This window comes from Pantherophis guttatus, chromosome 7 (genome assembly GCF_059756535.1).
Source record: "Pantherophis guttatus breed Tessera chromosome 7, ASM5975653v1, whole genome shotgun sequence".
NCBI lineage: Eukaryota > Metazoa > Chordata > Lepidosauria > Squamata > Colubridae > Pantherophis > Pantherophis guttatus.
In genome coordinates, this window is record NC_142069.1 from 81,147,541 (window position 1) to 81,169,374 (window position 21,834).

The 21,834-nt window shown below is 45.9% G+C and overlaps 1 protein-coding gene and 1 long non-coding RNA gene across 2 annotated transcripts in view; one reads left to right on the top strand and one right to left on the bottom strand.

The window, feature by feature from the left end:
• The window catches only part of WNT7B (Wnt family member 7B), a 154,331-nt gene extending 144,151 nt beyond the window's left edge, over nt 1-10,180 (bottom strand). The window contains exon 1 of the mRNA XM_034440361.3: nt 9,645-10,180. Coding sequence (XP_034296252.1) covers nt 9,645-9,715 — 71 coding nt within the window. The 5' untranslated portion in view covers nt 9,716-10,180. The remainder of the gene's footprint in view (nt 1-9,644) is intronic.
• Nucleotides 8,079-12,208, top strand: LOC148112948 (uncharacterized). Its single transcript, XR_015728783.1, has 2 exons — nt 8,079-8,129; nt 11,818-12,208. It is a non-coding gene; the product is annotated as an uncharacterized LOC148112948 (long non-coding RNA).
• Nucleotides 12,209-21,834: the final 9,626 nt, after the last annotated feature.

Here is a 21,834-nt window from a genome sequence, read left to right on the forward strand (position 1 = left end):
TTTTTTTAACGCTATAGAATGCCAGCCATCAATGGGGGCAGGGCCTCCGTTGCACAATTGTGCCCGCCATCTTGACTTTTTTGACCGCCCCGCCCCCCAAAAGACATCCCTGACAATGGTTCAGAAAAAGCGGGAAACACATTCCATGGTAGATTGCTTTGTTGTTGTCGTCGTTTTTAAAGTTGGATTTTAAACCAATCAGGTCTCAAATAGAGACATCCTTGTGGAAAATGAATTTTTGGAAACGGGATCATGGCCATTTTGAGAAATAGCTTCTCAAAGCAAACTGAGAGATCTGAATATCTTTGACCTATATCTATGCAGTAGATAGCAGAAGAGAAAGCAAAAAAAAACAAACAAAAAATCTAATTTTTTAGAACGGGGGCTTCCGGTTAGGACCTTTGTGGCTCAAGGAGCAAAGAAGGCTTCCTTAGGCTTAGAGCTTGCAGATGTCAAAGCCTAGCACATTATATCCACCATGAGATAATCTTGGAGAGTGTTGGAATACAGGTAGAAAGTCTCATTTAATACCAGTAAAGTTAAGGATGGTTTGAGCCGGTCCCCCATTTGGCTCTGGAGGTGGGATAAAAGGCCACGCTGGGGAGCAAAGGTGAGAATCCATACTGCCAGGTGATGACTATGTGCAAGCAGAAACAGAAACACCTCCTCCTTGTTTCACACCAACAACTGGTTTTACCAAAGGATGCATTTTGGACTGAATATGGACTATTTGATGTGAACAATTTGATCCACCACCACCATTTCTTGGAGAAGCAGAATAAGAAAAGTTTTGGACATAATATTTGAAAATAATTTTTTTTGAAGCGACAAAGCCATAGTTAAATAAATGATAAATGAGGATATTGATTTGTTTGACAATATGAGAATTAGTAAATTTTGAATATGGGGAGGAAGCACAAAAGATTTGTAACCGACTGACACACTGTTTGCATTTGTAATGGATGATGGATTTGTTTTATGTTTTAAAAAAAAAAATTTTTTTAAAAGAAAAGTTTTGGACCCAATTGCTCACTCCAACTCCAAATTTAAACTGCGCTGGGTTCTTGTGGGACTATGCAGGCGGACAACAAAGATATTTGAAACTTTTAGATACAGCCTCAATAATAAAGCCTTCATTACTTGTTTAATCTTTTACCATGAATCTTTTGGTCTAGAAATAGGTCAGGGATTGTTTTGGGGAGTTAGCCTCATGTGGCAAACATGGATCACAAGCAGCAGTTCACACGCAAAAGATTCACAGACTAAGCCACCATTTTTCCAATGTGCTTATTAAAACTGCCTTGCACATGTGAACACAAACACAACACATACCCAGAGGTGGCGCAGTGGTTAGAGTGCAGTACTGCAGCTACTTCAGCTGACTGCTAGTTCAGCAGATCAGCGGATCAAATCTTACTGGGTCAAGGTTGACTCAGCCTTCCATCCTTCCGAGGTGGGTAAAATGAGGACCCAGATTGTTGGGGGCAATATGCTATTTAGTATACTGTCGATTGTTGTAAGCCGCCCAGAGTCCTCGGAGAGTGGGCCGCATAGAAATATGATTAATAAAATAAATAAATAAATAAAGAGTGAAGCCACACCAGGTAGCTTTTTAGAGAGAAACCATCAATTACAGATTAACAGAATTGGAAGGGACCTTGTAGGTCATCTAGTCCAACCTCAACCATCCACCCTGCTGAAGCAGGAGATCTTACACCATTTCTGACCGATCTCTTCTTGAGAGCTTCCAGTGATGAAACTCCCGTAGCCGATTAATGCACCCACAAATTGAGTGAGTCACTAGCTACACAAAGGAAAGGAAGGAGGCTCCATTTACAGGTGGTTCTCGACTTGCGACCACAATTGAGCCCAGAATCTATGTTGCTCAGCGGGAAATTTGTGACGCGGGTTTTGCCCCAGTTTACAACTTTCCCTGTTACCTTTGTTAAGTGAACCGCTGCAGTTGTTAAAATTAGCAACACGGCTGTTAAGTAAATTTTTTATTTTTTATTTTTATTTTATTTTTTAAATTTGATTTATATGCCGCCCTTCTCCGGAGACTCCGGAGACTCAGGGCGGCTTACAATGCGTTAAGCAATAGCCTTCATACTTTTGTATATTTATACAAAGTCAGCTTATTGCCCCCACAAACTGGGTCCTCATTTTACCTACCTTAGAAAGGATGGAAGGCTGAGTCAACCTGGTTTGAACTGAAAATTTGAAAATTTGAACTGCCCCGTTGACTTTGCGTGTCAGAAGGTCGCGAAAAGGGATCATGTGACCCCCCCGGGACACTGCAACCGTCATAAATAGGAACCAGTTGTCAAGCATCCAAATGTAAATCACGTGAGCGTAGGGATGCTGTAACGGTCTTAAGAGTGAACAGTGGTCTCAAGTCCCTTTTTTCAGTCCCATTGCAACTTTAAACGTTGCTAAATGAACTGTTGTAAGTTGAGGACTACCTGTATTCTCGTAGTTCTCATAATAATATATACATGCTATTGTGTTAGATTTGCTCCAGGTGAGCAATTTGATTTATTTATGGGTTAGGGTTTATATCAGTGGTGAAATCCAATTTTTTTTACTACCGGTTCTGTGGGCGTGGCTTGGTGGGCATGGCCGGGGAAGGATACTGTAAAATCTCCATTCCCTCCCCACTCCTGGGGGAAGGATATTGCAAAATCTCCATTCCCACCTCACTCTGGGGCCAGCCAGAGATAGTATTTGCTGGTTCTCGGAACTACTCAAAATTTCCGCTACCGGTTCTCTGAACTACTCAAAATTTCCGCTACTGGTTCTCTGAACTACTCAAAATTTCCACTACTGGTTCTCTGAACTACTCAAAATTTCCACTACTGGTTCTACAAACTACTCAAAATTTCTGCTACTGGTTCTACGAACTGCTCAAAATTTCTGCTACTGGTTCTCCGAACTACTCAAAATTTCCGCTACTGGTTCTCCGAACTGCTCAAAATTTCTGCTACCGGTTCTCGAAACTGCTCAAAATTTCCGCTACTGGTTCTACAAACTACTCAAAATTTCTGCTACTGGTTCTCCGAACTGCTCAAAATTTCCACTACTGGTTCTCCAGAACCTGTCAGAACCTGCTGGATTTCACTCATGGTTTATATCTGGTGGACTTTTTCCTCCTATTATTTTTCCCACGGCAATACACTGTTTAAGGATTTCCTATTGTGCAGGAGGGGGGAATTTTTTTTAAAAAAAAGTCAAGATAGTGGCTGCCATTCTGTATACCATCGCATTCTGCAGTCCTCGATTTACGACCACAATTTTTTTGTTGTTAAGAAAAGCAGTGGTTAAGTAAGCACACCCAATTACATGACCGTTTTTGCCACGGATGTTAAGTGAAGTTGGAGTTGTTAAGTGAATCACAGAGCCATGAATGAACTGTTGTAAGTGGAGGACTCTCTGTATAATATTCCAAGAATATGCATCAGACAAGCTTCCTTTGAATGGATAAATGTTATATGTACAGTAACAAAACGTTTTGTTTTATTTATTTTTTCAGTGGCACACAAAAACATGTTTCGGATTTAAAATCACTGGCTGAAGCTGCTGTGCTGTCTCCAAATTTCTTTGCCCCGCTGCTATTCCTCTCTCAGTCATTATTGGCTGTTTATTTTATTTTAAATTTTTAAAAAATGTTATCCAACATATGCTTTTATCAATAGTTGTAATGGAGAGTTTGATTTATTTATTTATTTTTGAAACCATTCTGAGATGTTTCTTTAAAACGGGAAGTAAACTCCAAATGCTGCAAATGAATTAATAAATGATCCTATTTGACTGACACAATCTAGAATACGTCATAGATAATGTGGTTGATGGAACGCGAAGCCGTTAAAATCTGCTGGGCTTCTATTGATCGCTGCAGGCCAAGATGTGCTTAGCTTTCTTTTGGGACACACTGGAGCAGGGGTGGCATTCACTTACCTTCCCTACCGGTTCGCAAATGTGTGTGCATCTTCCACAGATGAGCAAGGCCTTCTGGGGATACGCAGAGTCTCAAAAATGTGGAAAAAATGAGACGACATGGCGTCTGCGCGGGTGGGCGGAGCATCCAACAGTCACCCCTACCGGTTTTCCCGAACCGGCTGAATACCACCACTGCACAAGAAGTCAACTGAGAAGAAGTTCAGTTGTCACTACGGCAGAGTTTCCCAACCTTGAACCAGTGGTGGGTTTCAAATTTTTTTACTACCAGTTCTGTGGGTGTGGCTTGGTGGGCGTGGCTTGGTGGGTGTGGCAGGGGATAGGTACTGCAAAATCTCCATTCCCACCCCACTCCAGGGGAAGGGTACTGCAAAATCTCCATTCCCACCCCACTCTAGGGGAAGGGTACTGCAAAATCTCCATTCCCACCCCACTCCAGGGGCAGGCTACTGCAAAATCCCCATTCCCACCCCACTCCACTCCACTCCAGGGGAAGGGTATTGCAAAATCTCCATTCCCACCCCACTCCAGGGGAAGGGTACTGCAAAATCTCCATTCCCACCCCACTCCAGGGGAAGGGTACTGCAAAATCTCCATTCCCACCCCACTCCAGGGGAAGGATATTACAAAATCTCCATTCCCACCCCATTCCAGGGGAAGGGTACTGCAAAATCCCCATTCCCACCCCACTCCAAGGAAAGGATACTGCAAAATCCCCATTTCGTCTCGATCAGCTGGGACCTGGGAGGCAGATGGGGGCGGGGCAAGTCAGAATTTTTCATGGTATTTATAGAATTGTGGTTTTTTGTTGTTTTTTTAACTGTTTTAATTTTGTCAGCTCTATTCTGACACTGGGTGCTGCCAGCCCTTGAGGAGAGAACTGCCAATATTTCCATACCACTGTGGATGTAGCTCACTCAGTTTTGAGTCCCACTCCATCCTCCACCCCTTCTCTGCATTGACAAGCCTGGTCTGAAGATCAGCTTGGGTGAAAAGGAAAAAAAAAAAAAAGCACACAGCATGTTCACCAGTGGTGGGTTGCCCCCCCAGGTGGGATTCAGCAGGTTCTGACCAGTTCTGGAGAACCGGTAGCGGAAATTTTGAGTAGTTCGGAGAACCGGTAAATACCACCTCTGACTGGCCCCGCCCCCATCTATTCTCTGCCTCCCGAGTCCCAGTTGATCATGAGGAAATGGGGATTTTGCAGTAGCCTTTCCCTGGAGTGGGGTGGGAATGGAGATTTTGCAGTACCCTTCCCCTGGAGTGGGATGGGAATGGAGATTTTACAGTATCCTTCCCCTGGAGTGGGGTGGAAATGGAGATTTTACAGTAGCCTTCCCCTGCTATGCCCACCAAGCCACGCCCACCAAGCCATGCCACACCCACCAAGCCACACCCACAGAACCGGTAGTAACAATTTTTGAAACCCACCACTGATTGCTCCCGGTTCGGTCCGGTTCTTGCGAACCGGTAGTAAAACCCTGGGGAGGCTCCGCCCACCCACCCAGATGTCATCATAGATGATCTGCTCATGTGCAGAAGCTCAGCGCACGCACTTGCTTCGCGCGCGCGCACAGTCCCATTGCAAACCGGTAGTAAAGGTAAGTAGAACCCACCCCTGCTCTTCACGACCGTGTCGTGTGCGTGGAGCAGCCGGATGGGTAGCTAAACGCAGTGGTCCAAGCACTGTCCATCTTCACCCAACCCTGTTTTCCTAAGAGTGGTTTTGTCCTCTGAAAAGGCAAGTGGTATTGGAGGAGGGAGGACATGAGTGAACAGACATGGGTGAACATAGAAGAGAACGGTGATATTGCCATGGAAGCAGAATTAAGGGCATCACTCAGAGCCGTGGTGGCGCAGTGGTTAGAATGCAGTATTGCAAGCTAATTCTGCCCACAGCAAGCAGTTCGATCCTGACCAGCTCAAGGTTGACCCAAGCCTTCCTTTCTAATGATGATTATTGGGAGCAATATTCTGACCACTTAGAGAGGGCTGTAAAAACACTATGTAGTGGTACAGGTAGTCCTGTATTCATTTAGTGACGGCACTGAAAAAAGGTACGGTCGTTTTTCACACTTCCGACCATTGCAGCCTCCCCACAGTCACGTGACCAAAATTCGGAAGCTCGGCATGTATTTATGACGGTTGCAGTGTCCCCGGGGTCGGTCATGCGATCCCCTTTGGCAAAACTTCCGGCAAACGAAGTCAATTGAGAAAGCCAAATTCACTGAACAAGTTTGTCGCAAATTTAGCAGCTGCGATGCTTCGATGTTAACGACGGCGGCAAGTCAGGTCATAACAACATCGGGCAAAATTCACTTAACCAATGTTTCACTTAGCAACAGAAATGCGGGGCTCAATGGTGGTCGTAACTCCAGGACTGCTTGTGTATAACTTTAAGTGCTATGTGACCAGGCCATTCACAGAGTCTGAGCTGGCAGGACTGGGCTGCCCTGAGGTTTTTTCTTTCTGATGAATGCAGCAGATCCTGCAGAATGTACGAAAGATGATGAGGTGGGGGAAGAAGAGACAAATCTAAGGGGATCCACTCTTGCTTTCTTTCCTTAACTTGTCTCAGGTTCAAAGAATAAGTGGGGAGGGATTTTTTTTTTTTAATTTGATTTATATGCCGCCCTTCTCCGGAGACTCAGGGCGGCTTACAATGCGTTAAGCAATAGCCTTCATCCTTTTGCATATTTATACAAAGTCAGCTTATTGCCCCCACAATCTGGGTCCTCATTTTACCTACCTTTGAAAGGATGGAAGGCTGAGTCAACCTTGAGCCTGGTGAGATTTGAACTTGCAGTAATTGCAGGCAGCTATGTTAATAACAGGGTGCTTTAAACCACTGTACTACCAAGGCTTTTGAGGAGGCAGCAAACCTCAAGCCAATTTACTTCTTTTTTTTTTTTGCAAGCCAAAATTTTGCAGCAGCTGTTGGCATCAGGTGGGCACAGCAGAAAAAAAGAGATTCCCAGGACATGTTTCTATCCTGACGGAGGAAGAAAACCGGGGCCAGTTCCAGCAGAAAAAAAAGAAGGGGATTGGGCATCTCCATCTCCCAAACAGCCAGCTCATTTATTCTCCTACATCCTCAGGGGATGGGGGGAAGGAAGCAAGGGGCACCTGGCAATCCAAACGTTTTAGATGGGCATTCTTAGGAAGGGGGAAGGGGTTTTTCCAAGCCAGGCAGGGGTTTCTCACGGGAGGCGGGGATTGTTCCCAGAAATTCAAGGTGTTGGCCATCACACGACCAACGTATGACCCTCACCCTTGAAACGCACTTCAAAAAGTGTGTTTAAGAGCCGAGGTGGCGCAGTGGTTAGAGTGCAGTACTGCAGCTACTTCAGCTGACTGCTAGTTCAGCAGATCAGCGGAATCAAATCTCACCGGCTCAAGGTTGACTCAGCCTTCCATCCTTCCGAGGTGGATAAAATGAGGACCCAGACTGTTGGGGGCAATATGCTATTCCGGGCATGAATGGCGTGAATGAGTTTTTAATGTTTTTAATTTGTCAATGTTTTTTTATAATTATTTTTTTTAAAATGTATTGTGAGCCGCCCTGAGTCTTCGGAGAGGGGCGGCATAGAAATTTAATGAATTAAATTAAATTAAATTAAATTATTTAGTATACTGTCTTTGGTGTAAGCCGCCCAGAGTCCTCAGAGAGGGGCGGCATATAAATTTAATTAATTAAATTAAATTAAATTAAAAATTATTTAGTATACTGTCTTTGGTGTAAACCGCCCAGAGTCCTCGGAGAGTGGGCAGCATAGAAATATGACTAATAAAAATAAAATTAAAAAAAAAATAAAAACAAGAGGCAACTTTGCTTACACTGCCAGCGGTGCCCACCATCCTGACTTTTTTGACCTCATTCCACAGAACATACCCACACCTTTGTGGCTGAGGTTGGAATATCATTTTAGCAGCAGTTTTTCAGCTAGGCCAGGGAAGTGTGCGTGTGGAGGGGTGCGTTAGTTGTCAAACAGTCCTTTGCAGCCCTCTAGGTCCCTGGATGTCTCCAGGAGTGGGGGAGTGGGTGGGAGGAGTACACCCACCTAATCCCCAGCCTGCCAAAAAAAGGGGGGCTGCTCCGCGGGGAGGGGGGGTGGAGAGAAGGTAGTGGTGGTGGTGGAGGAGGAGGAGAGGCAGGGATCTCCAAAGCTGTACAGGTAGGAACTCGGCTGCCGCAAAGGAATGTGGAAATTCAACTAAGGCGGGCAGGCAAGTGCACCGAGCCAGCTGGCGAGGGCGCGGGGAAAGGGAAGAGGGGAGCCAACGGCGCTCCAAGAGCCAGAGGCAAAAAAAAAAAAAAAAAAAGAGGCTCCAAGAGCCAGAGGCAAAAAAAAAAAAAAAAAAAAAAACAACAACCAGGGGTTGCCCTCCGCAGCGTCTTGGGGGACCCCCCTCAAGAGCCACCGCTCACCTCGGGGCGCCCTTCGGTCTTTGACCGGGGGCGCCCACCTTCCTTTCTCAAGCAGGGCGTCTACCTCCTCACCTTCGCGGCTTCTGCAGGTTGATTCGTGGGAGCGGGGTGGGGGGACTCGCGTAGGGGACACCCCCCCCCCAGTTTCCCAAAGCAGCCCAGGAGCCTGGAACTAAGGCTGAACGGAGCACCGACCCTCCAGGGCGCACCTGCAAGGCGGGACGATCGGCTCCACGACCGGGACCGTCCCCCCACAACCCACCCACTCAAAAATACCGACGCCTTCCGTGGGTGCTAAGCAGTAAATGCCTCTCTCTCTCTCTCTCTCTCTCTCTCTCTTGGCCCCCCTTTTTTGGGGGGGGTCGGATATGCGCCTGCTACTGATTTCCAAGGAGGGGGGCTTCCCCTTTCCTAGAAAGGGAGGAGTGGGCTCCGTCTGCAAATTCCCAAGCCGTTCCCGGAGCGCGTGGAAGAGCCGCCGCCGATTAGCCCGGCTTGCTCCGGCGGGGAAGCCGCGATTCCTCCCCCCCCCCACGCCAAACACACTCCTCCGCGCGTTTTCTTAGCCCTATCCACTGGGCGCTCCGGCTACGGGATCGGAACCCGCTTGTCTTCCGAAGAAGAAGCAGAAGAAGAAGCAGCCCCTCGTGGCTGAGAGGCGACGGTCCCCGCGGCGCTCAGCAGCGCCCTTGCGCGAAAGCCCAGGCGTCTGGATCGCGCGCACAAAAACCTGCAGGGCTCGGAAGCAGCGCGTTGCAAAAGTCTCTGCTCTCTCTCTCTCTCTCTCTGTCCCCCCTTTTTCTTCCCCATCCAAAGCAAGTCCCCGCTGCTTCCAGAGGCAACGGAGCCTTTAGGATCCCGACCAAGAGTTAGGAAGCCGCGCAACACAGCCGCCCCGCCTTCCCCAGAATTGTTTTATTAAAGCCTTCTCTTTCGGAAGGTCGGTGGATCTCCTCCGCAGGGACATTTCGACTTCGATCCCCCCCTCGCCAAAAAAACCCACCCTTCTCCCGTTTCCCCAGGGGGGGGATCGACCCTCCCTCTCCCACCAAACTCGGGAGAAACTCCAGGCAGTTCGCCTCTTTCCAAAGCCCCGCTTTCTTCCCCCACCACCCACCCACCACCTCAATTCATTCCCTTTCCTTTCCTCCCCATTAAAAAAAACAAATCCTGCCCCCCCTCCCCCCCCAAAAAATAAAAATAAAGCGCCACGCGATCGGGGCTCGCGGGAGCCCCCCCCCCCCCGTTCAAAGGTACTCACCCTAATTTGACGTAGAGGACTCCGAAGCAGAGAAACACGTAGAAAATCCACTTGCGGGAGTTTCTGTGCATGTTCTAGGAAGACCGAGGGGGGTTGAGCCATATAAAAGGAAATCGCGCGCCGGGACTTGAGGGGGGGGGGCAGAGAAGCAAAGCCTCGGCCGATTAAATCCCAGGCAGGAGCCTCTGGGGAGCGGCTTCTCCGGCGGCGGCGGCGGACCCGAGTGGAAGCCCCGCCGCAGCCTTCAAGCAGCGCGGGTCCGTGCCAACCATACTGACCTCCCTTCCCCTCCCCTCACGAGCCAGGAGAAGCGCCCCCCCCTCCCCTCCCCTCCCCAAAGTTCAGGGCAAAGGCGGCGGGGGCTGGAGGTTGAAAAGCCGGGGCTGCTGCTGCTTCTGCTGCTCGGTTGGGGAAAACGGCTCTGCAGGTAAACCGCACACCGCGCGTCTCTTTTGCGACCTGGAAAAAAAAAAAAAAAAAAAAAAAGCTCCAGGTAAGGAAAGCTCGCGCGCGCGCGCGCGGCGCCCCCCCCCCCCGCCTCGCGCGCTCCCGCCTCGCACCCCGCGCGCACCCTTCGCCCGCGGACACACCTCGCCTTGTTGGCTCGCTCCCTTTTTTCCCTGCTTTTGGGGCGGGGGTGGGTGGGGGGAAACTGCTCTCCCCCGGCCTCTCGGCTTCCCAGGCTTGAAGGGGCCACAGCTCAGAAGTTGTGGGGGGGGAGGGTTTTGTGGGGGGGGGAATTAACTTTCCCCCCCCCTCAGGCCTTTGAGACTGTGCCAAACAATTTACATTGCAAGGGACCCTTCAGCAAAGAGAGAGCAGGCCCAAGAATTGGTTGGGGGAAAAAATAATATAATTTTATCTATTAATTCCATTTATAATGAGGACCCTGGTTTGTGGGAGCGATAAGCTGACTTTGTATAAAAAACAACACCGCTTGGGGGGGGGCCCGAAAGCCCTACTAAGCAGGTATATACAAAAGTATGAAGGCTATTGCTTAAAAGCATTGTAAGCCGCCCTGGGTCTCCGGAAAAAGGGCGGTATATAAATCGAACCAATAAATAAATAAATAAACAATAAATATAAACAGGAGCTACCCGTCTGGCAGAATAGACTAGAATAGAATTCTTTATTGGCCAAGTGTGATTAGACACACAAGGAATTTATCTTAGGTGCATATACTCTCGGGCTACATGAGGAGAATAAAATGCGTTCATCAAGAGTAAAAAGATAACGCTAAGTAATAGTCAAGGTTACTAATAAGTAATAGTCGAGGTTACTAATAAGCTATCGAATCGTACTAGGAAGCAAATGAAAACAATATAAATGGAAAGATACGAGCTACACACGGTTATAGTCATAAATAGGGAAGAGATTAGATACTAGTAAGGAAGAGAAGAATAATAGTATTATAATACTATTTATAATAGCATTTATAAACAGGAGCTACCCATCTGGCAGAATAGACTAGAATAGAATTCTTTATTGGCCAAGTGTGATTGGACACACAAGGAATTTATTTCAGGTGCATATGCTCTCAGGTACATGAGGAGAATAAAATACGTTCATCGAGAGTAAAAAGATAACGCTGAGTGATAGTCGAGGTTACTAATAAGCTATCGAATTGTACTAGGAAGCAAATAAAAACAATATAAATGGAAAGATACGAGCCACACACGGTTATAGTCATAAGTAGGGAAGAGATTAGATACTAGTAAGGAAGAGGAGAAGAATAGTAATACAGTCTTAGTGAATGATTTGAATTAAGGTTAGTTTATTTAATTAAATTATTTGACCATAAAGTGACTCTGGGGCTCCTCATACAGTTCAAAGCCACAGAAACCAACTACAGTAAATAAGTAGAAAAGGAGCAATGGTGATTAAACAATTAAAACCATAAAAAATAATGCAGGGAAGGAGACTCTTCATATCTGCCCAAAGATAGTAGCTCCACCGAATTTCAGAAAATCATGCATAGCCTTAGGCTGGCTTGTCTCTCACTCACTACTCATTCACTCACTCACTCACACACACACCAATAAACTTGATGGGGCTTGCTCATGAGTAAATGGCCAAAGGTTCAAGCATAATGCCAGGGGAATGGGTAGGAGTTGAAAAATGAATTGCATTTGTTTCTTAAGCAGAGTAGGTTTCTTTATTTATACATTTATAGAGAATTGCCTAGAAGAGAGACAACCCTGACTGCTCTTTAGAAGGCCAGATCCTGAAGATGAAACTCAAATGCTTTGGCCACCTAATGAGAAGGAAGGACTCCCTGGAGAAGAGCCTAATGCTGGGAATGATGGAGGGCAAAAGAAGAAGGGGACGGCAGAGAACGAGGTGGCTGGATGGAGTCACTGAAGCAGTCGGCGTGAGCTTAAATGGACTCCAGAGGATGGTAGAGGACAGGAAGGCCTGGAGGAACATTGTCCATGGGGTCACGATGGCTCAGACACGACTTCACAACTAACAACGACAACAAGAGAATTCCAGGAGATAAGTTCCATTTAACTAACCAGGATTTGTAGTTACAAATTGTGCTGTTATAAAGCACTTCCACATTTCCATATTTGTGTCCAAATTGCATCTTTGGGAGTGAAAGAACAGCACTCCCATGGTTTGCATAGCTATGGTTCAATAAGCCATAGGCTGGCCAAAAATAAGCCACAGATCATGGTTTAACAACCAAATGAATTGTAAGCTAGAGTCATAGTTTGGAAATCCAACTTTTCCAACAGCAACTTATTGTTCAACAAACCGTGATTTAGCATGATATTTATACTCAAACAATAAGCCAAAACCAAATAAATATCAGTGTGGTTTACGGTAGCTAACAGACTCTTAACTAAACCAACTTCCTTTTTTGGAGGCATGTGGGGAGAATTAGAAAGCATGCATGTACTGTAGAAGAGTATCCCCTCCCGCCACAACTGCTGAAGTAATATTGGTTCTAAAAAAGTTTTTCACGGCTTCTCCTGATTAATCAAAGCCTTTTTTTTTAATCATCCAAAAGGATTTTCCTGGAATATTGCAATTTGATAAATTAAAAGACCAAACATTGTGAGTCCAAATTATTATTCTAACCAAAAAATAGCAGTGCAGTGCCGCAATTTAGAATTATGAGATTGCAATCCCAGTTTCCCACTAGTCAGTTCTGAACTATGGAATGAATTATTGTGGTGCATATATGTGGGGAAGACGCACCTGCGGGAGGGCAAAAAAAAAAATCAAGATGGCGGCTACACCCATGTGATCAAAGAGGCCACTCTTTTTTTCATAAGCCCAGTGATACACATTGAAAGAGATAGGGTTTCGACCCCATGGGGCCAGCTCAGGGGTGGGGCTGCTGGGGGTTCGCAGGGGTTCGTGAGAACCTCTAGCTAAGATTCTGTGCAGTTTGGAGAACCCCCAAATTCCACTCCTCGCTGGCCCCACCCACCCCACCCCACCCCTCACAGGAGTCCCCACGTGGCCCGTTTTGGATTCAGGTAAGTGCAGGGTGCATGCAGAGGCTCGGGGAGGACGAAAAACAGGCCTACCAGAAGTTTGGGAAGGCTAGAAATGGTGCCGTTTCCAGCCTCCAGAGGGCCTCCGGAGCCTGGGGAGGCCATTTTCGCTCTCCTGGAAGTTTGAGGAAAGCCTCTGGAGCCCGGGGAGGGCAAAAACACCACCCCACCCCCCGCTGTGGTGCAGAAGGCCAACTAGACCACACCCACCATGGCCACACCCACCCAGCAACTGGGCAGAGAACTCCTTGCTAAAATATTTCAAACCCACCCCTGGGTCTCCTGCTATTTGGACTTTGGAAACTTCTTTATGGATGTGTCTACTGGTCCACCTACTAACCGTTCTGTTCTTCTACAGGTAATCCTCGACTTACGACCACAGCGGAGACATTATTATAAGTGAGACATTTGTTAAGTGAGTTTTGCCTCATTTTATGATCTTTCCTGCCCACAGCTGCTAAGTGAATCACTGCCGTTGATAAGTTGGTAACCCGGTTGTTAAGTGAATCTGGTTTCCTCGTTGTCTTTGCTTGTCAGAAGGTCGCAAAAGGGGATTGCGTGACCTTGGGACACAGCAACGGTCATAAGTATGAGCCAGTTTGCCAAGCATCTGAACTCTGATCGCACGATCATGGGGATGCTGAAAAACTGTGAAAAACAGTCACAAGTCACATTTTTCAGGGCTGTTGTAACTTTAAACAGTCACTAAAGGAACTGTTGAAAGTCGAGGACTTCCTGTATTATAATTATATACACAACAACGTGAAGTCCATACCATTTCTTTATCTGGTGTTAGCCTCCATATGCATTGAGTTCTTCCCAAGAATCTAGGATGCCGTAATATATTGGTATTGTGGCCTTTTGCAATTGGCACATGGACATTTTGTCAATGCAAAGATTCTCTAAGGGCTGTCCAAGATTTTTTTTTAGTATGGTACCCAGTGTACCTTATAACCTTTGGGGCCATTTTGGCTAGTTTATGTTACAATCTTTCAACTTCAGTGTTCAATTCTTGATACTTTGTGATCTTCATCAAATGTTGTATCTTATGATTCATGATGAACGTATTTATGATGACTAGGATCATGATTTATCACTTACATCTTTTATGTACACTGAAAGCATATGCACCGAAGGCAAATTCCTTGTGTGTCCAATCACACTTGGCCAATAAACAAGTCTAGTCTAGTCTAGTCTATTTCTATTCTATTCTATTCTATTCTATTCTATTCTATTCTATTCTATTCTATTCTATTCTATTCTATTCTATCCTATCCTATCCTATCCTATCCTATCCTGCCCTATTCTATTCCATGTTTTCTAGTCTAGTCTGTTTCTATTCTATTCTATTCTATCCTACCCTACCCTACCCTACCCTACCCTTTTCTATTCCATGTTTTCTAGTCTAGTCTAGTCTAGTTTTTCTATTCTACCCTACCCTACCCTACCCTACCCTACCCTACCCTACCCTACCCTATTCTATTCTATTCTATTCTACCCTACCTACCCCATTCTATTCCATGTTTTCTATTCTATTCTATTCTATTCTACCCTACCTACCCTACCCTACCCTACCCTACCCTACCCTACCCTACCCTACCCTACCCTACCCTACCCTACTCTACTCTACTCTACTCTACTCTACTCTACTCTACTCTACTCTACTCTATTCTCCTCTGGTACTGCCACATCAACTATCCACACTTTCATCTTTTCAACCACAGTTAAATCTGGCTCGTCATGTATTCAGAAATCCCACAATATTTTAACCTGCTCGTTTTCGACTACTTTTTCAACTGTGCAGTATGTTCCCACCTATTTTTCATTACTGGCACATGGTCATTATTGTTACAGATGTTCCAGTGAACATCTGGTGGGGGGGTGGGGGACTGTGTTATGTCAAGTTGTTTGCAATCAGTTTATGCAATCTTCTTGCCCCAGCTGGAGTATACCTTCTACCAGTTGTTTTGCCCTTGGAACCGTTTGATGATTGCTGTTAACGGCCTTCTTCACAAGATGACAGCGAATAAGATAAGCAATTCTATTTCACATGTCCTCTCCCCACTTCCATCTTCAGGCCCCACCGAGAAATGGGCCTGTCTGCTTCTTCCTAATAAAAGGTTTAAAACCATCTGCTTTCTCGATTAACCAGGAAGCATCTTATCAATCAGCCAAAGTGGTTATAAGGTGCAATCATCCCTTCTTTGCAAGCCACCCAATGGCAATGTGTAAATAGAGTTGATGCTAATAAAGATAGTTCCCTACTCCGGCTTTCTTTTTAATCTTCCAGGGATGCCTCGTGAGGTGGCTGTTCAGAGCTAAGTGTGAATAGTGATTTAAAATAAAATAAAAAAAACCTGGAGCCAAGCGACTGCTCATTATTTACCCCCAAGATGGGCTGCCCCATCAAGCTTAACTTCAGGGCATAAGTGACCATAGCAAAGAGGTTGATCTGCTTTCCTCCAGACAGATTTAAGTCGCAATCGGAAACATTAATCAGGGAAGAAACCTACCCTCTTCCCAGACACTGGGAAGACGAAGGAGTTAAAGCTTCCTTCACAGAGCATTTTCTTTGCTTTCAAGTCTCTCTAGGAGGAAGAGAGCAGGGCTGGGGGGGTCGCAGGGGTTCAGGAGAACCTCTAGCTAAGATTCTGTGTAGTTCAGAGGACCCCCAAATCCCACTCCTGGCTGGCCCACCCAGCCCCTCCCAGGGGTCCCCACACGGCCTGTTTTGGATGCGAGTAAGTGCCTGGTGCGTGCAGAGGCTCAGGGAGCGCGAAAAACAGGCCTACCAGAAGACGGCCTCTGGAGCCTGGGGAGACCATTTTCGCCCTCCCGGAGGCTCGAAGAAAGACTCCGGAGCCTGGGGAGGGCAAAAATGCCCTCCCCGCCGTGGTGCAGGAGGCTGACTAGGCCACGCCCACCATGGCCACGCCCCCCCAGCAACCAGGCAGAGAATCCCTTGCTAAAATTTTTGAAGCCCAATCCTGCCCCATAGTTGTTGGTGAACTTCCCCAGGATCAGATAGAGGAAATTGGCGGCCACATTTATGGAAGCAAATCACACCTAGTTATATGATTTTGTAGATTGTTGAATCCATACACAGAAGCGCCTTGCCTCAAATGGAAGAGAGAATCCTGGATCTTTATACCTGGAATATTTCAGCGCTGAAAGTAGGGATTATGATTATCCGGGGAGATTATCACATCAGAGGTGTCTGCCCCACCTCTCCCCTGCAGCCCTGACTTTCTCCCCACCCATTTTTAATCTCATATTACTGTATCTTCATTATTTATTCCACTGTTTCTTTTTATTATTTCATTACCTGATACTGTTATGTTTTCTCTTTCTTTGTTTTTTACTGTTATAAGCCATCCAGGGTAGCCCCACAACAAGAGAGGCAGCAAATAAAATTAACAAATAAGTAACAAATAAATTATTCATTGAAGCTTATGTTCATAGAACAGAGGTTTTGAGTGTAAATTCTTCTAAGCCAGGGAAATAGGCAGGAGTGGGATTCAGCCGGTTCAGACCGGTTCGGGCGAACCGAATGTTAATTTTAATCTGGTTCGCCTGAACCAGGTGTTCCAAGGACTGACTGACCCCTCCCAAGAGTCTCCATGCGGCCTGTTTTGGATGCAAGTACAAGGACCGTGCGGAGGCTCTGGGAGGGTAAAAAACGGACCTACCAGAAGTCCGGAAACGGGCCCATTTCTGGCCTCCGGAGGGGCTCCAGTGCCTGGGGGAGGCCATTTTCGCCCTCCTGGAGGCTCTAGGAAAGCCTCCAGAGCCTCAGGAGGGCGAAAACACCTCCCCCCCGCCATGATGCAGGAGATCAAGTAGGACACGCCCCTATGGCCACGCCCACCCAGCAACCAGGCAGCAAACCGGTTGTTAAATTTTTCAATCCCATCACTGGAAATAGGTATTCAGCTGATTACATTCTATGATATATGAAGAACATCTGAAGAACTAAGTAACAGTAATATATCCTGATAGATGATTTCCACCGGAGTTTCTACAGCCTGTTTCTTATATTCCTTGGTTCCCCTACTCAGCTTACATCATTTCTAATCGGCTTCTGCCATCCTGTCTCGGGTGTATTGTAAGGATGTGCATGACTGAAGCATACACAGCTGAGGTCAAAGGGAATATATATCCATCAGATTAATGCTCATTTGCAGGGAAGGTTTTTGAAATGAAAACATGAAATTAAAAATCCATTTGGATTGGCTTGGCGAAAGAAGAAAGTTTCACTTTCAGAGCTCTAGTCTAGATCATTGTTTCACAACGTTGGCAATTTGAAGATGTGTGAACTTCAACTCCCAGAATTCCCCAGCCAGGTAGGGAATTCTGGGAGTTGAAGTCCACACATCTTCAATTTGACAAAACTGAGAAATGCAGATTATGGTCACATCTCTGCTTCTATGTTTTGCTTGCTTCTGTGATTCTTTAGTCTTTTAGCCCCACTTTTTTTTCTTTTTCTGATTAGGCACTTAACTTCCTCCTGGAGTTGCTACCTGGATAAATTACAACTAACCAAGAGTCCCTTAGCTACAATGTCCTGGAAAGTCTTTTATTTGCCCCAGGGTTGTTCTGCAAGGTATGGTTTTTAAAAAGTTTAAAAAGTGACCATGATAGTGCAAACAAACATGGTGCTTTGAACACACCATCCACCATTTTGAATTTTTTTGACCACTTCTTGTGAACATCGATGGTTTGTTTGTTCTCTACTAGCCTTTCTGGCTGCAGAATGCCCATTTTTCCATGCCTTTTCCATGCGCAAAGAACATGATCTGTGGTCATGAAAGATTTCCGCAAGAGAGTTAAAAAAAGAAAAAGAAAGTTAAAATGACAGCTGAAATCCTGAAATCCCTAGTCCCAAACCCAACATAGTTTTTTAAGTGTGCAAAACGTGCTTGCTTGTTTTTTTTTTTTGAAAAGTTTTTTTTTTATTTTTTTAAAACATACACATAAAACACATCTTTTCCAAAACGAAGCTTTGATCCGGTCACAAGTTAAAACATATCACTATCAAAATCTTAATTTTCAATTGACACAACTTTATATTTTACTCAGTTATTTCCCTAAATTCTATCTATTTAACTATGCCATTATCCCAAAAACCCGTTACTTAAATCTTAAAACCAAATATCATTCCATTTTTCTCTTTTTATTTTCTCATTTTATTTTTACTGTTGAACTCAGCATTGTCTCTTTGTTTCTGTTGTTAAATCCAACTCATTCATTTCATTTTTACTATTAATCTCATCATACTCCTCCTTATTTTGGCTGTCCTACCCAGCATAATTTTTTGGCAACAAAAATGGATATGCTGTGTAACAGCCAAAAAACAAAAATGATTATGCTGGGTAGGACAGCAAAATAAAGAGGATTTTGCTGAGAGTAGTAGTAAGAATGAAATGATTATGCTGGGTTTAACAACAAAGATAATGATATTGATGTTGGGTTTAACAGTAAAAATAAAATGACTATGCTTAGATTAACAACGTATTTGCTTGTTGACCTCACCATCCCTGAACCATTTCACTCCTAAAGTGGATGCAAACCATTGAACAAAATCAGTTAATGGAATCATGGAGTCTGTTCGGTATATTGGCTTGATTCAATCTGCCAAACCATTTGACTCAAAATCTTCATTGGCATAATCCATTTAGGTCAATTCAGTTCAGTCGGGATTCGTATTGGGCCAAGCAGTTCAAATCAGTTGGGGGGTGGGGTTGGGGTGGGAAAGGGGTGTTTTTGGACATGCACCAGAGCAAAGGAACTTTTGAATCGGATCAATTCCATGTGACTGTTTGAACGGGCTTCAGTTGTTGACTTTGACAATCAATTCAGAATCAGGATTCTCCAAAGGAAATATTCATACAACCTACACACACACATTTAACACTAAGATTGCTGGGAGAAATATCAACAACCTCAGATATCTTGTCTTTCTTTGTCTTTGTCTTTATTGAATTTCTATACCGCCCTACTCCCGAAGGACTCAGGGCGGTGTACAGCCATGAAATAAAACACATAAATATACAAAATTTAAAATCGAATAAAATAAATTAAATAAATTTGGCTGAATTTATACCCATAATTTAAAATACCCATAATTTTAAAATACAATTAAAAATTTAAAATTTTCATTTAAAAGGGAGAAAATTTAGGCGAGGCCCGCTTGATGAAATAAAAGCGTCTTCAACTCGCGGCGGAAGGTGCGCAGATCCGGGATCCTCCGTATCTCTGGGGGGAGCTCATTCCAGATCGTCGGTGCCCCCACAGAGAAGGCTCTCCCCCTAGGGGCTGACAGCCGACATTGTTTGGCTGACGGCACCTGGAGGAGCCCTTCTCTGTGGGAGCGTACTGGTCGGTGGGAGGCTGTTGGTGGTAGTAGGCGGTCCCGTAGATAACCAGGTCCTAAGCCATGGAGTGCTTTAAAGGTGGTAACCAGAACCTTGAAGCGCACCCGGAAGACCACCGGGAGCCAGTGCAGCTCGCGCAGGAGAGGTGTTACATGGGAGCTCCATATTGCTCCCATAACCACCCGCGCGGCGGCACTCTGCGCCAGTTGGAGCCTCCGGGTGCACCTCAAGGGGAGCCCCATGTAGAGAGCATTACAATAGTCCAGATGAGAGGTGACGAGGGCATGAGTGACTGTGCGTAACGAGTCCCGATCTAGAAAGGGACGTAACTGGCGAATCAGGCGAACCTGATGAAAAATCCTCCCGGTCACGGCCATCAAGTGCTCTTCTAAAGACAGCCGTGAATCCAGGAGGACGCCCAAGTTACGAACCCTTTCCGTGGGGGCCAATGATTCGCCCCCAATAGCCAGCGATGGCGCCAGCTGACTATATCGGGACGTCGGAAACCACAGCCACTCGGTCTTGGATGGGTTGAGCCTGAGCCCGTTTCTCCCCATCCAGATCCGTACGGCCTCCAGGCACTGGGACATCACTTCAAGGGCATCGTTGGGGTGATCCGGGGTGGAGATGTACAGCTGAGTGTCGTCAGCGTACAGATGGTACTTCACCCCGAAACCACGGATGATCTCGCCCAGCGGCTTTACATAAATGTTGAACAGGAGGGGCGAGAGAACCGATCCCTGCGGCACCCCACAAATAAGGGGCCTCGGGGTCGATCTCTGCCCCCCTGTCAACACAGACTGCACAGATATGCAGATGATACCACTCTAATGGCAGAAAGCAAAGAGGAACTAAAGAGACTCTTGATGCGGGCGAAGAAGAAGGGTGCAAAAGTTGGCTTGAAACTCAACATTAAGAAAACTAAGATCAGGGAATCCGGCCATCTCAATTCCTGGCAAATAGATGGGGAAGAAATGGAGGTAGTGACAGATTTTATTTTCCTGGGCTCCAAGATCACCGCAGATGGAGACTGCAGCCAAGAAATTAAAAAACGCTTGGTCCTGGGGAAGAAAAGTATGGCAAATCTAGACAGCATACTAAAAAGCAGAGACATCACCCTGCCAACAAAAGTGTGTATAGTCAAGGCTATGGTTTTCCCAGTTGCAATGTATGGCTGTGAAAGTTGGACCATAAGAAAGGCCGAGCGCCAAAGAATCGAGGCCTTTGAACTCTGGTGCTGGAGAAGACTCCTGCGAGTTCCTTGGACTGCAAGGCGATCAGACCGGTCAGTCCTAGAGGAGATCAACCCTGACTGCTCTTTAGAAGGCCAGATCCTGAAGAGGAAACTCAAATATTTTGGCCACCTAATAAGAAGGAAGGACTCACTGGAGAAGAGCCTAATGCTGGGAACGATTGAGGGCAAAAGGAGAAGGGGACGACAGAGAACAAGGTGGCTGGATGGAATCACTGAAGCAGTCGGCGTGAGCTTAAATGGTCTCTAGGGGATGGTAGAGGACAGGAAGGCCTGGAGGAACGTTGTCCATGGGGTCGCAATGGGTCAGACACAACTGAACTATATGTACATATTGTTGAATCCATGGGCAATTCTTCAAAGAGGCATTTTGCTGGAATAAAAATCCATGCAAAACGACTCCTTGAATCTGCTTCAAGAGGCAGGACAACCCTCCCTGCCTGTCCGGGTGAACAAAATATAGTAGAGGCTTCGCTTTGCTTCTTTCCTTTCTTCCCCTCCGGGAAAGTGCCAAGGAGGCCTCTGAAGAGGGAAGAAGCCAAGCCACACCAACCCCAGTGCCTCAGCCATAAGAAATGCTGCTAATCCTGCAAAGGCTTGTGATGGGAGCAGAGCTCTGCAGCATTTCTTCGGTTCCTCTTTACAGGCGCTGGAGGTTTAGCCCCAGATTTGCTCAAGGCTTTCTTATCAGGTTGGAAGAAACCATCTTTCACCCTGGAATTTTCAATACAAGCATTACTCATTGCCCCCGGGGAACTTTGTGCCTTCAAAATCTTCCACTTCAATGAAATCGGATATGATAGTAGAAACTCAGATTCTGGGCATGCTCTTACAAGTGATTATTATTTCTTCTTCTTCTTCTTCTTCTTCTTCTTCTTCTTCTTCTTCTTCTTCTTCTTCTTCTTCTTCTTCTTCTCCTCCTCCTCCTCCTCCTCCTCCTCCTCCTCCTCCTCCTCCTCCTCTTTCTTCTTCTTCTTCTCCTCTTCCTCCTTTTCTTTCTCCTCCTCCTCCTCCTCCTTTTCTTTCTTTCTTTCTTTCTTTCTTCTTCTTCTTCTTCT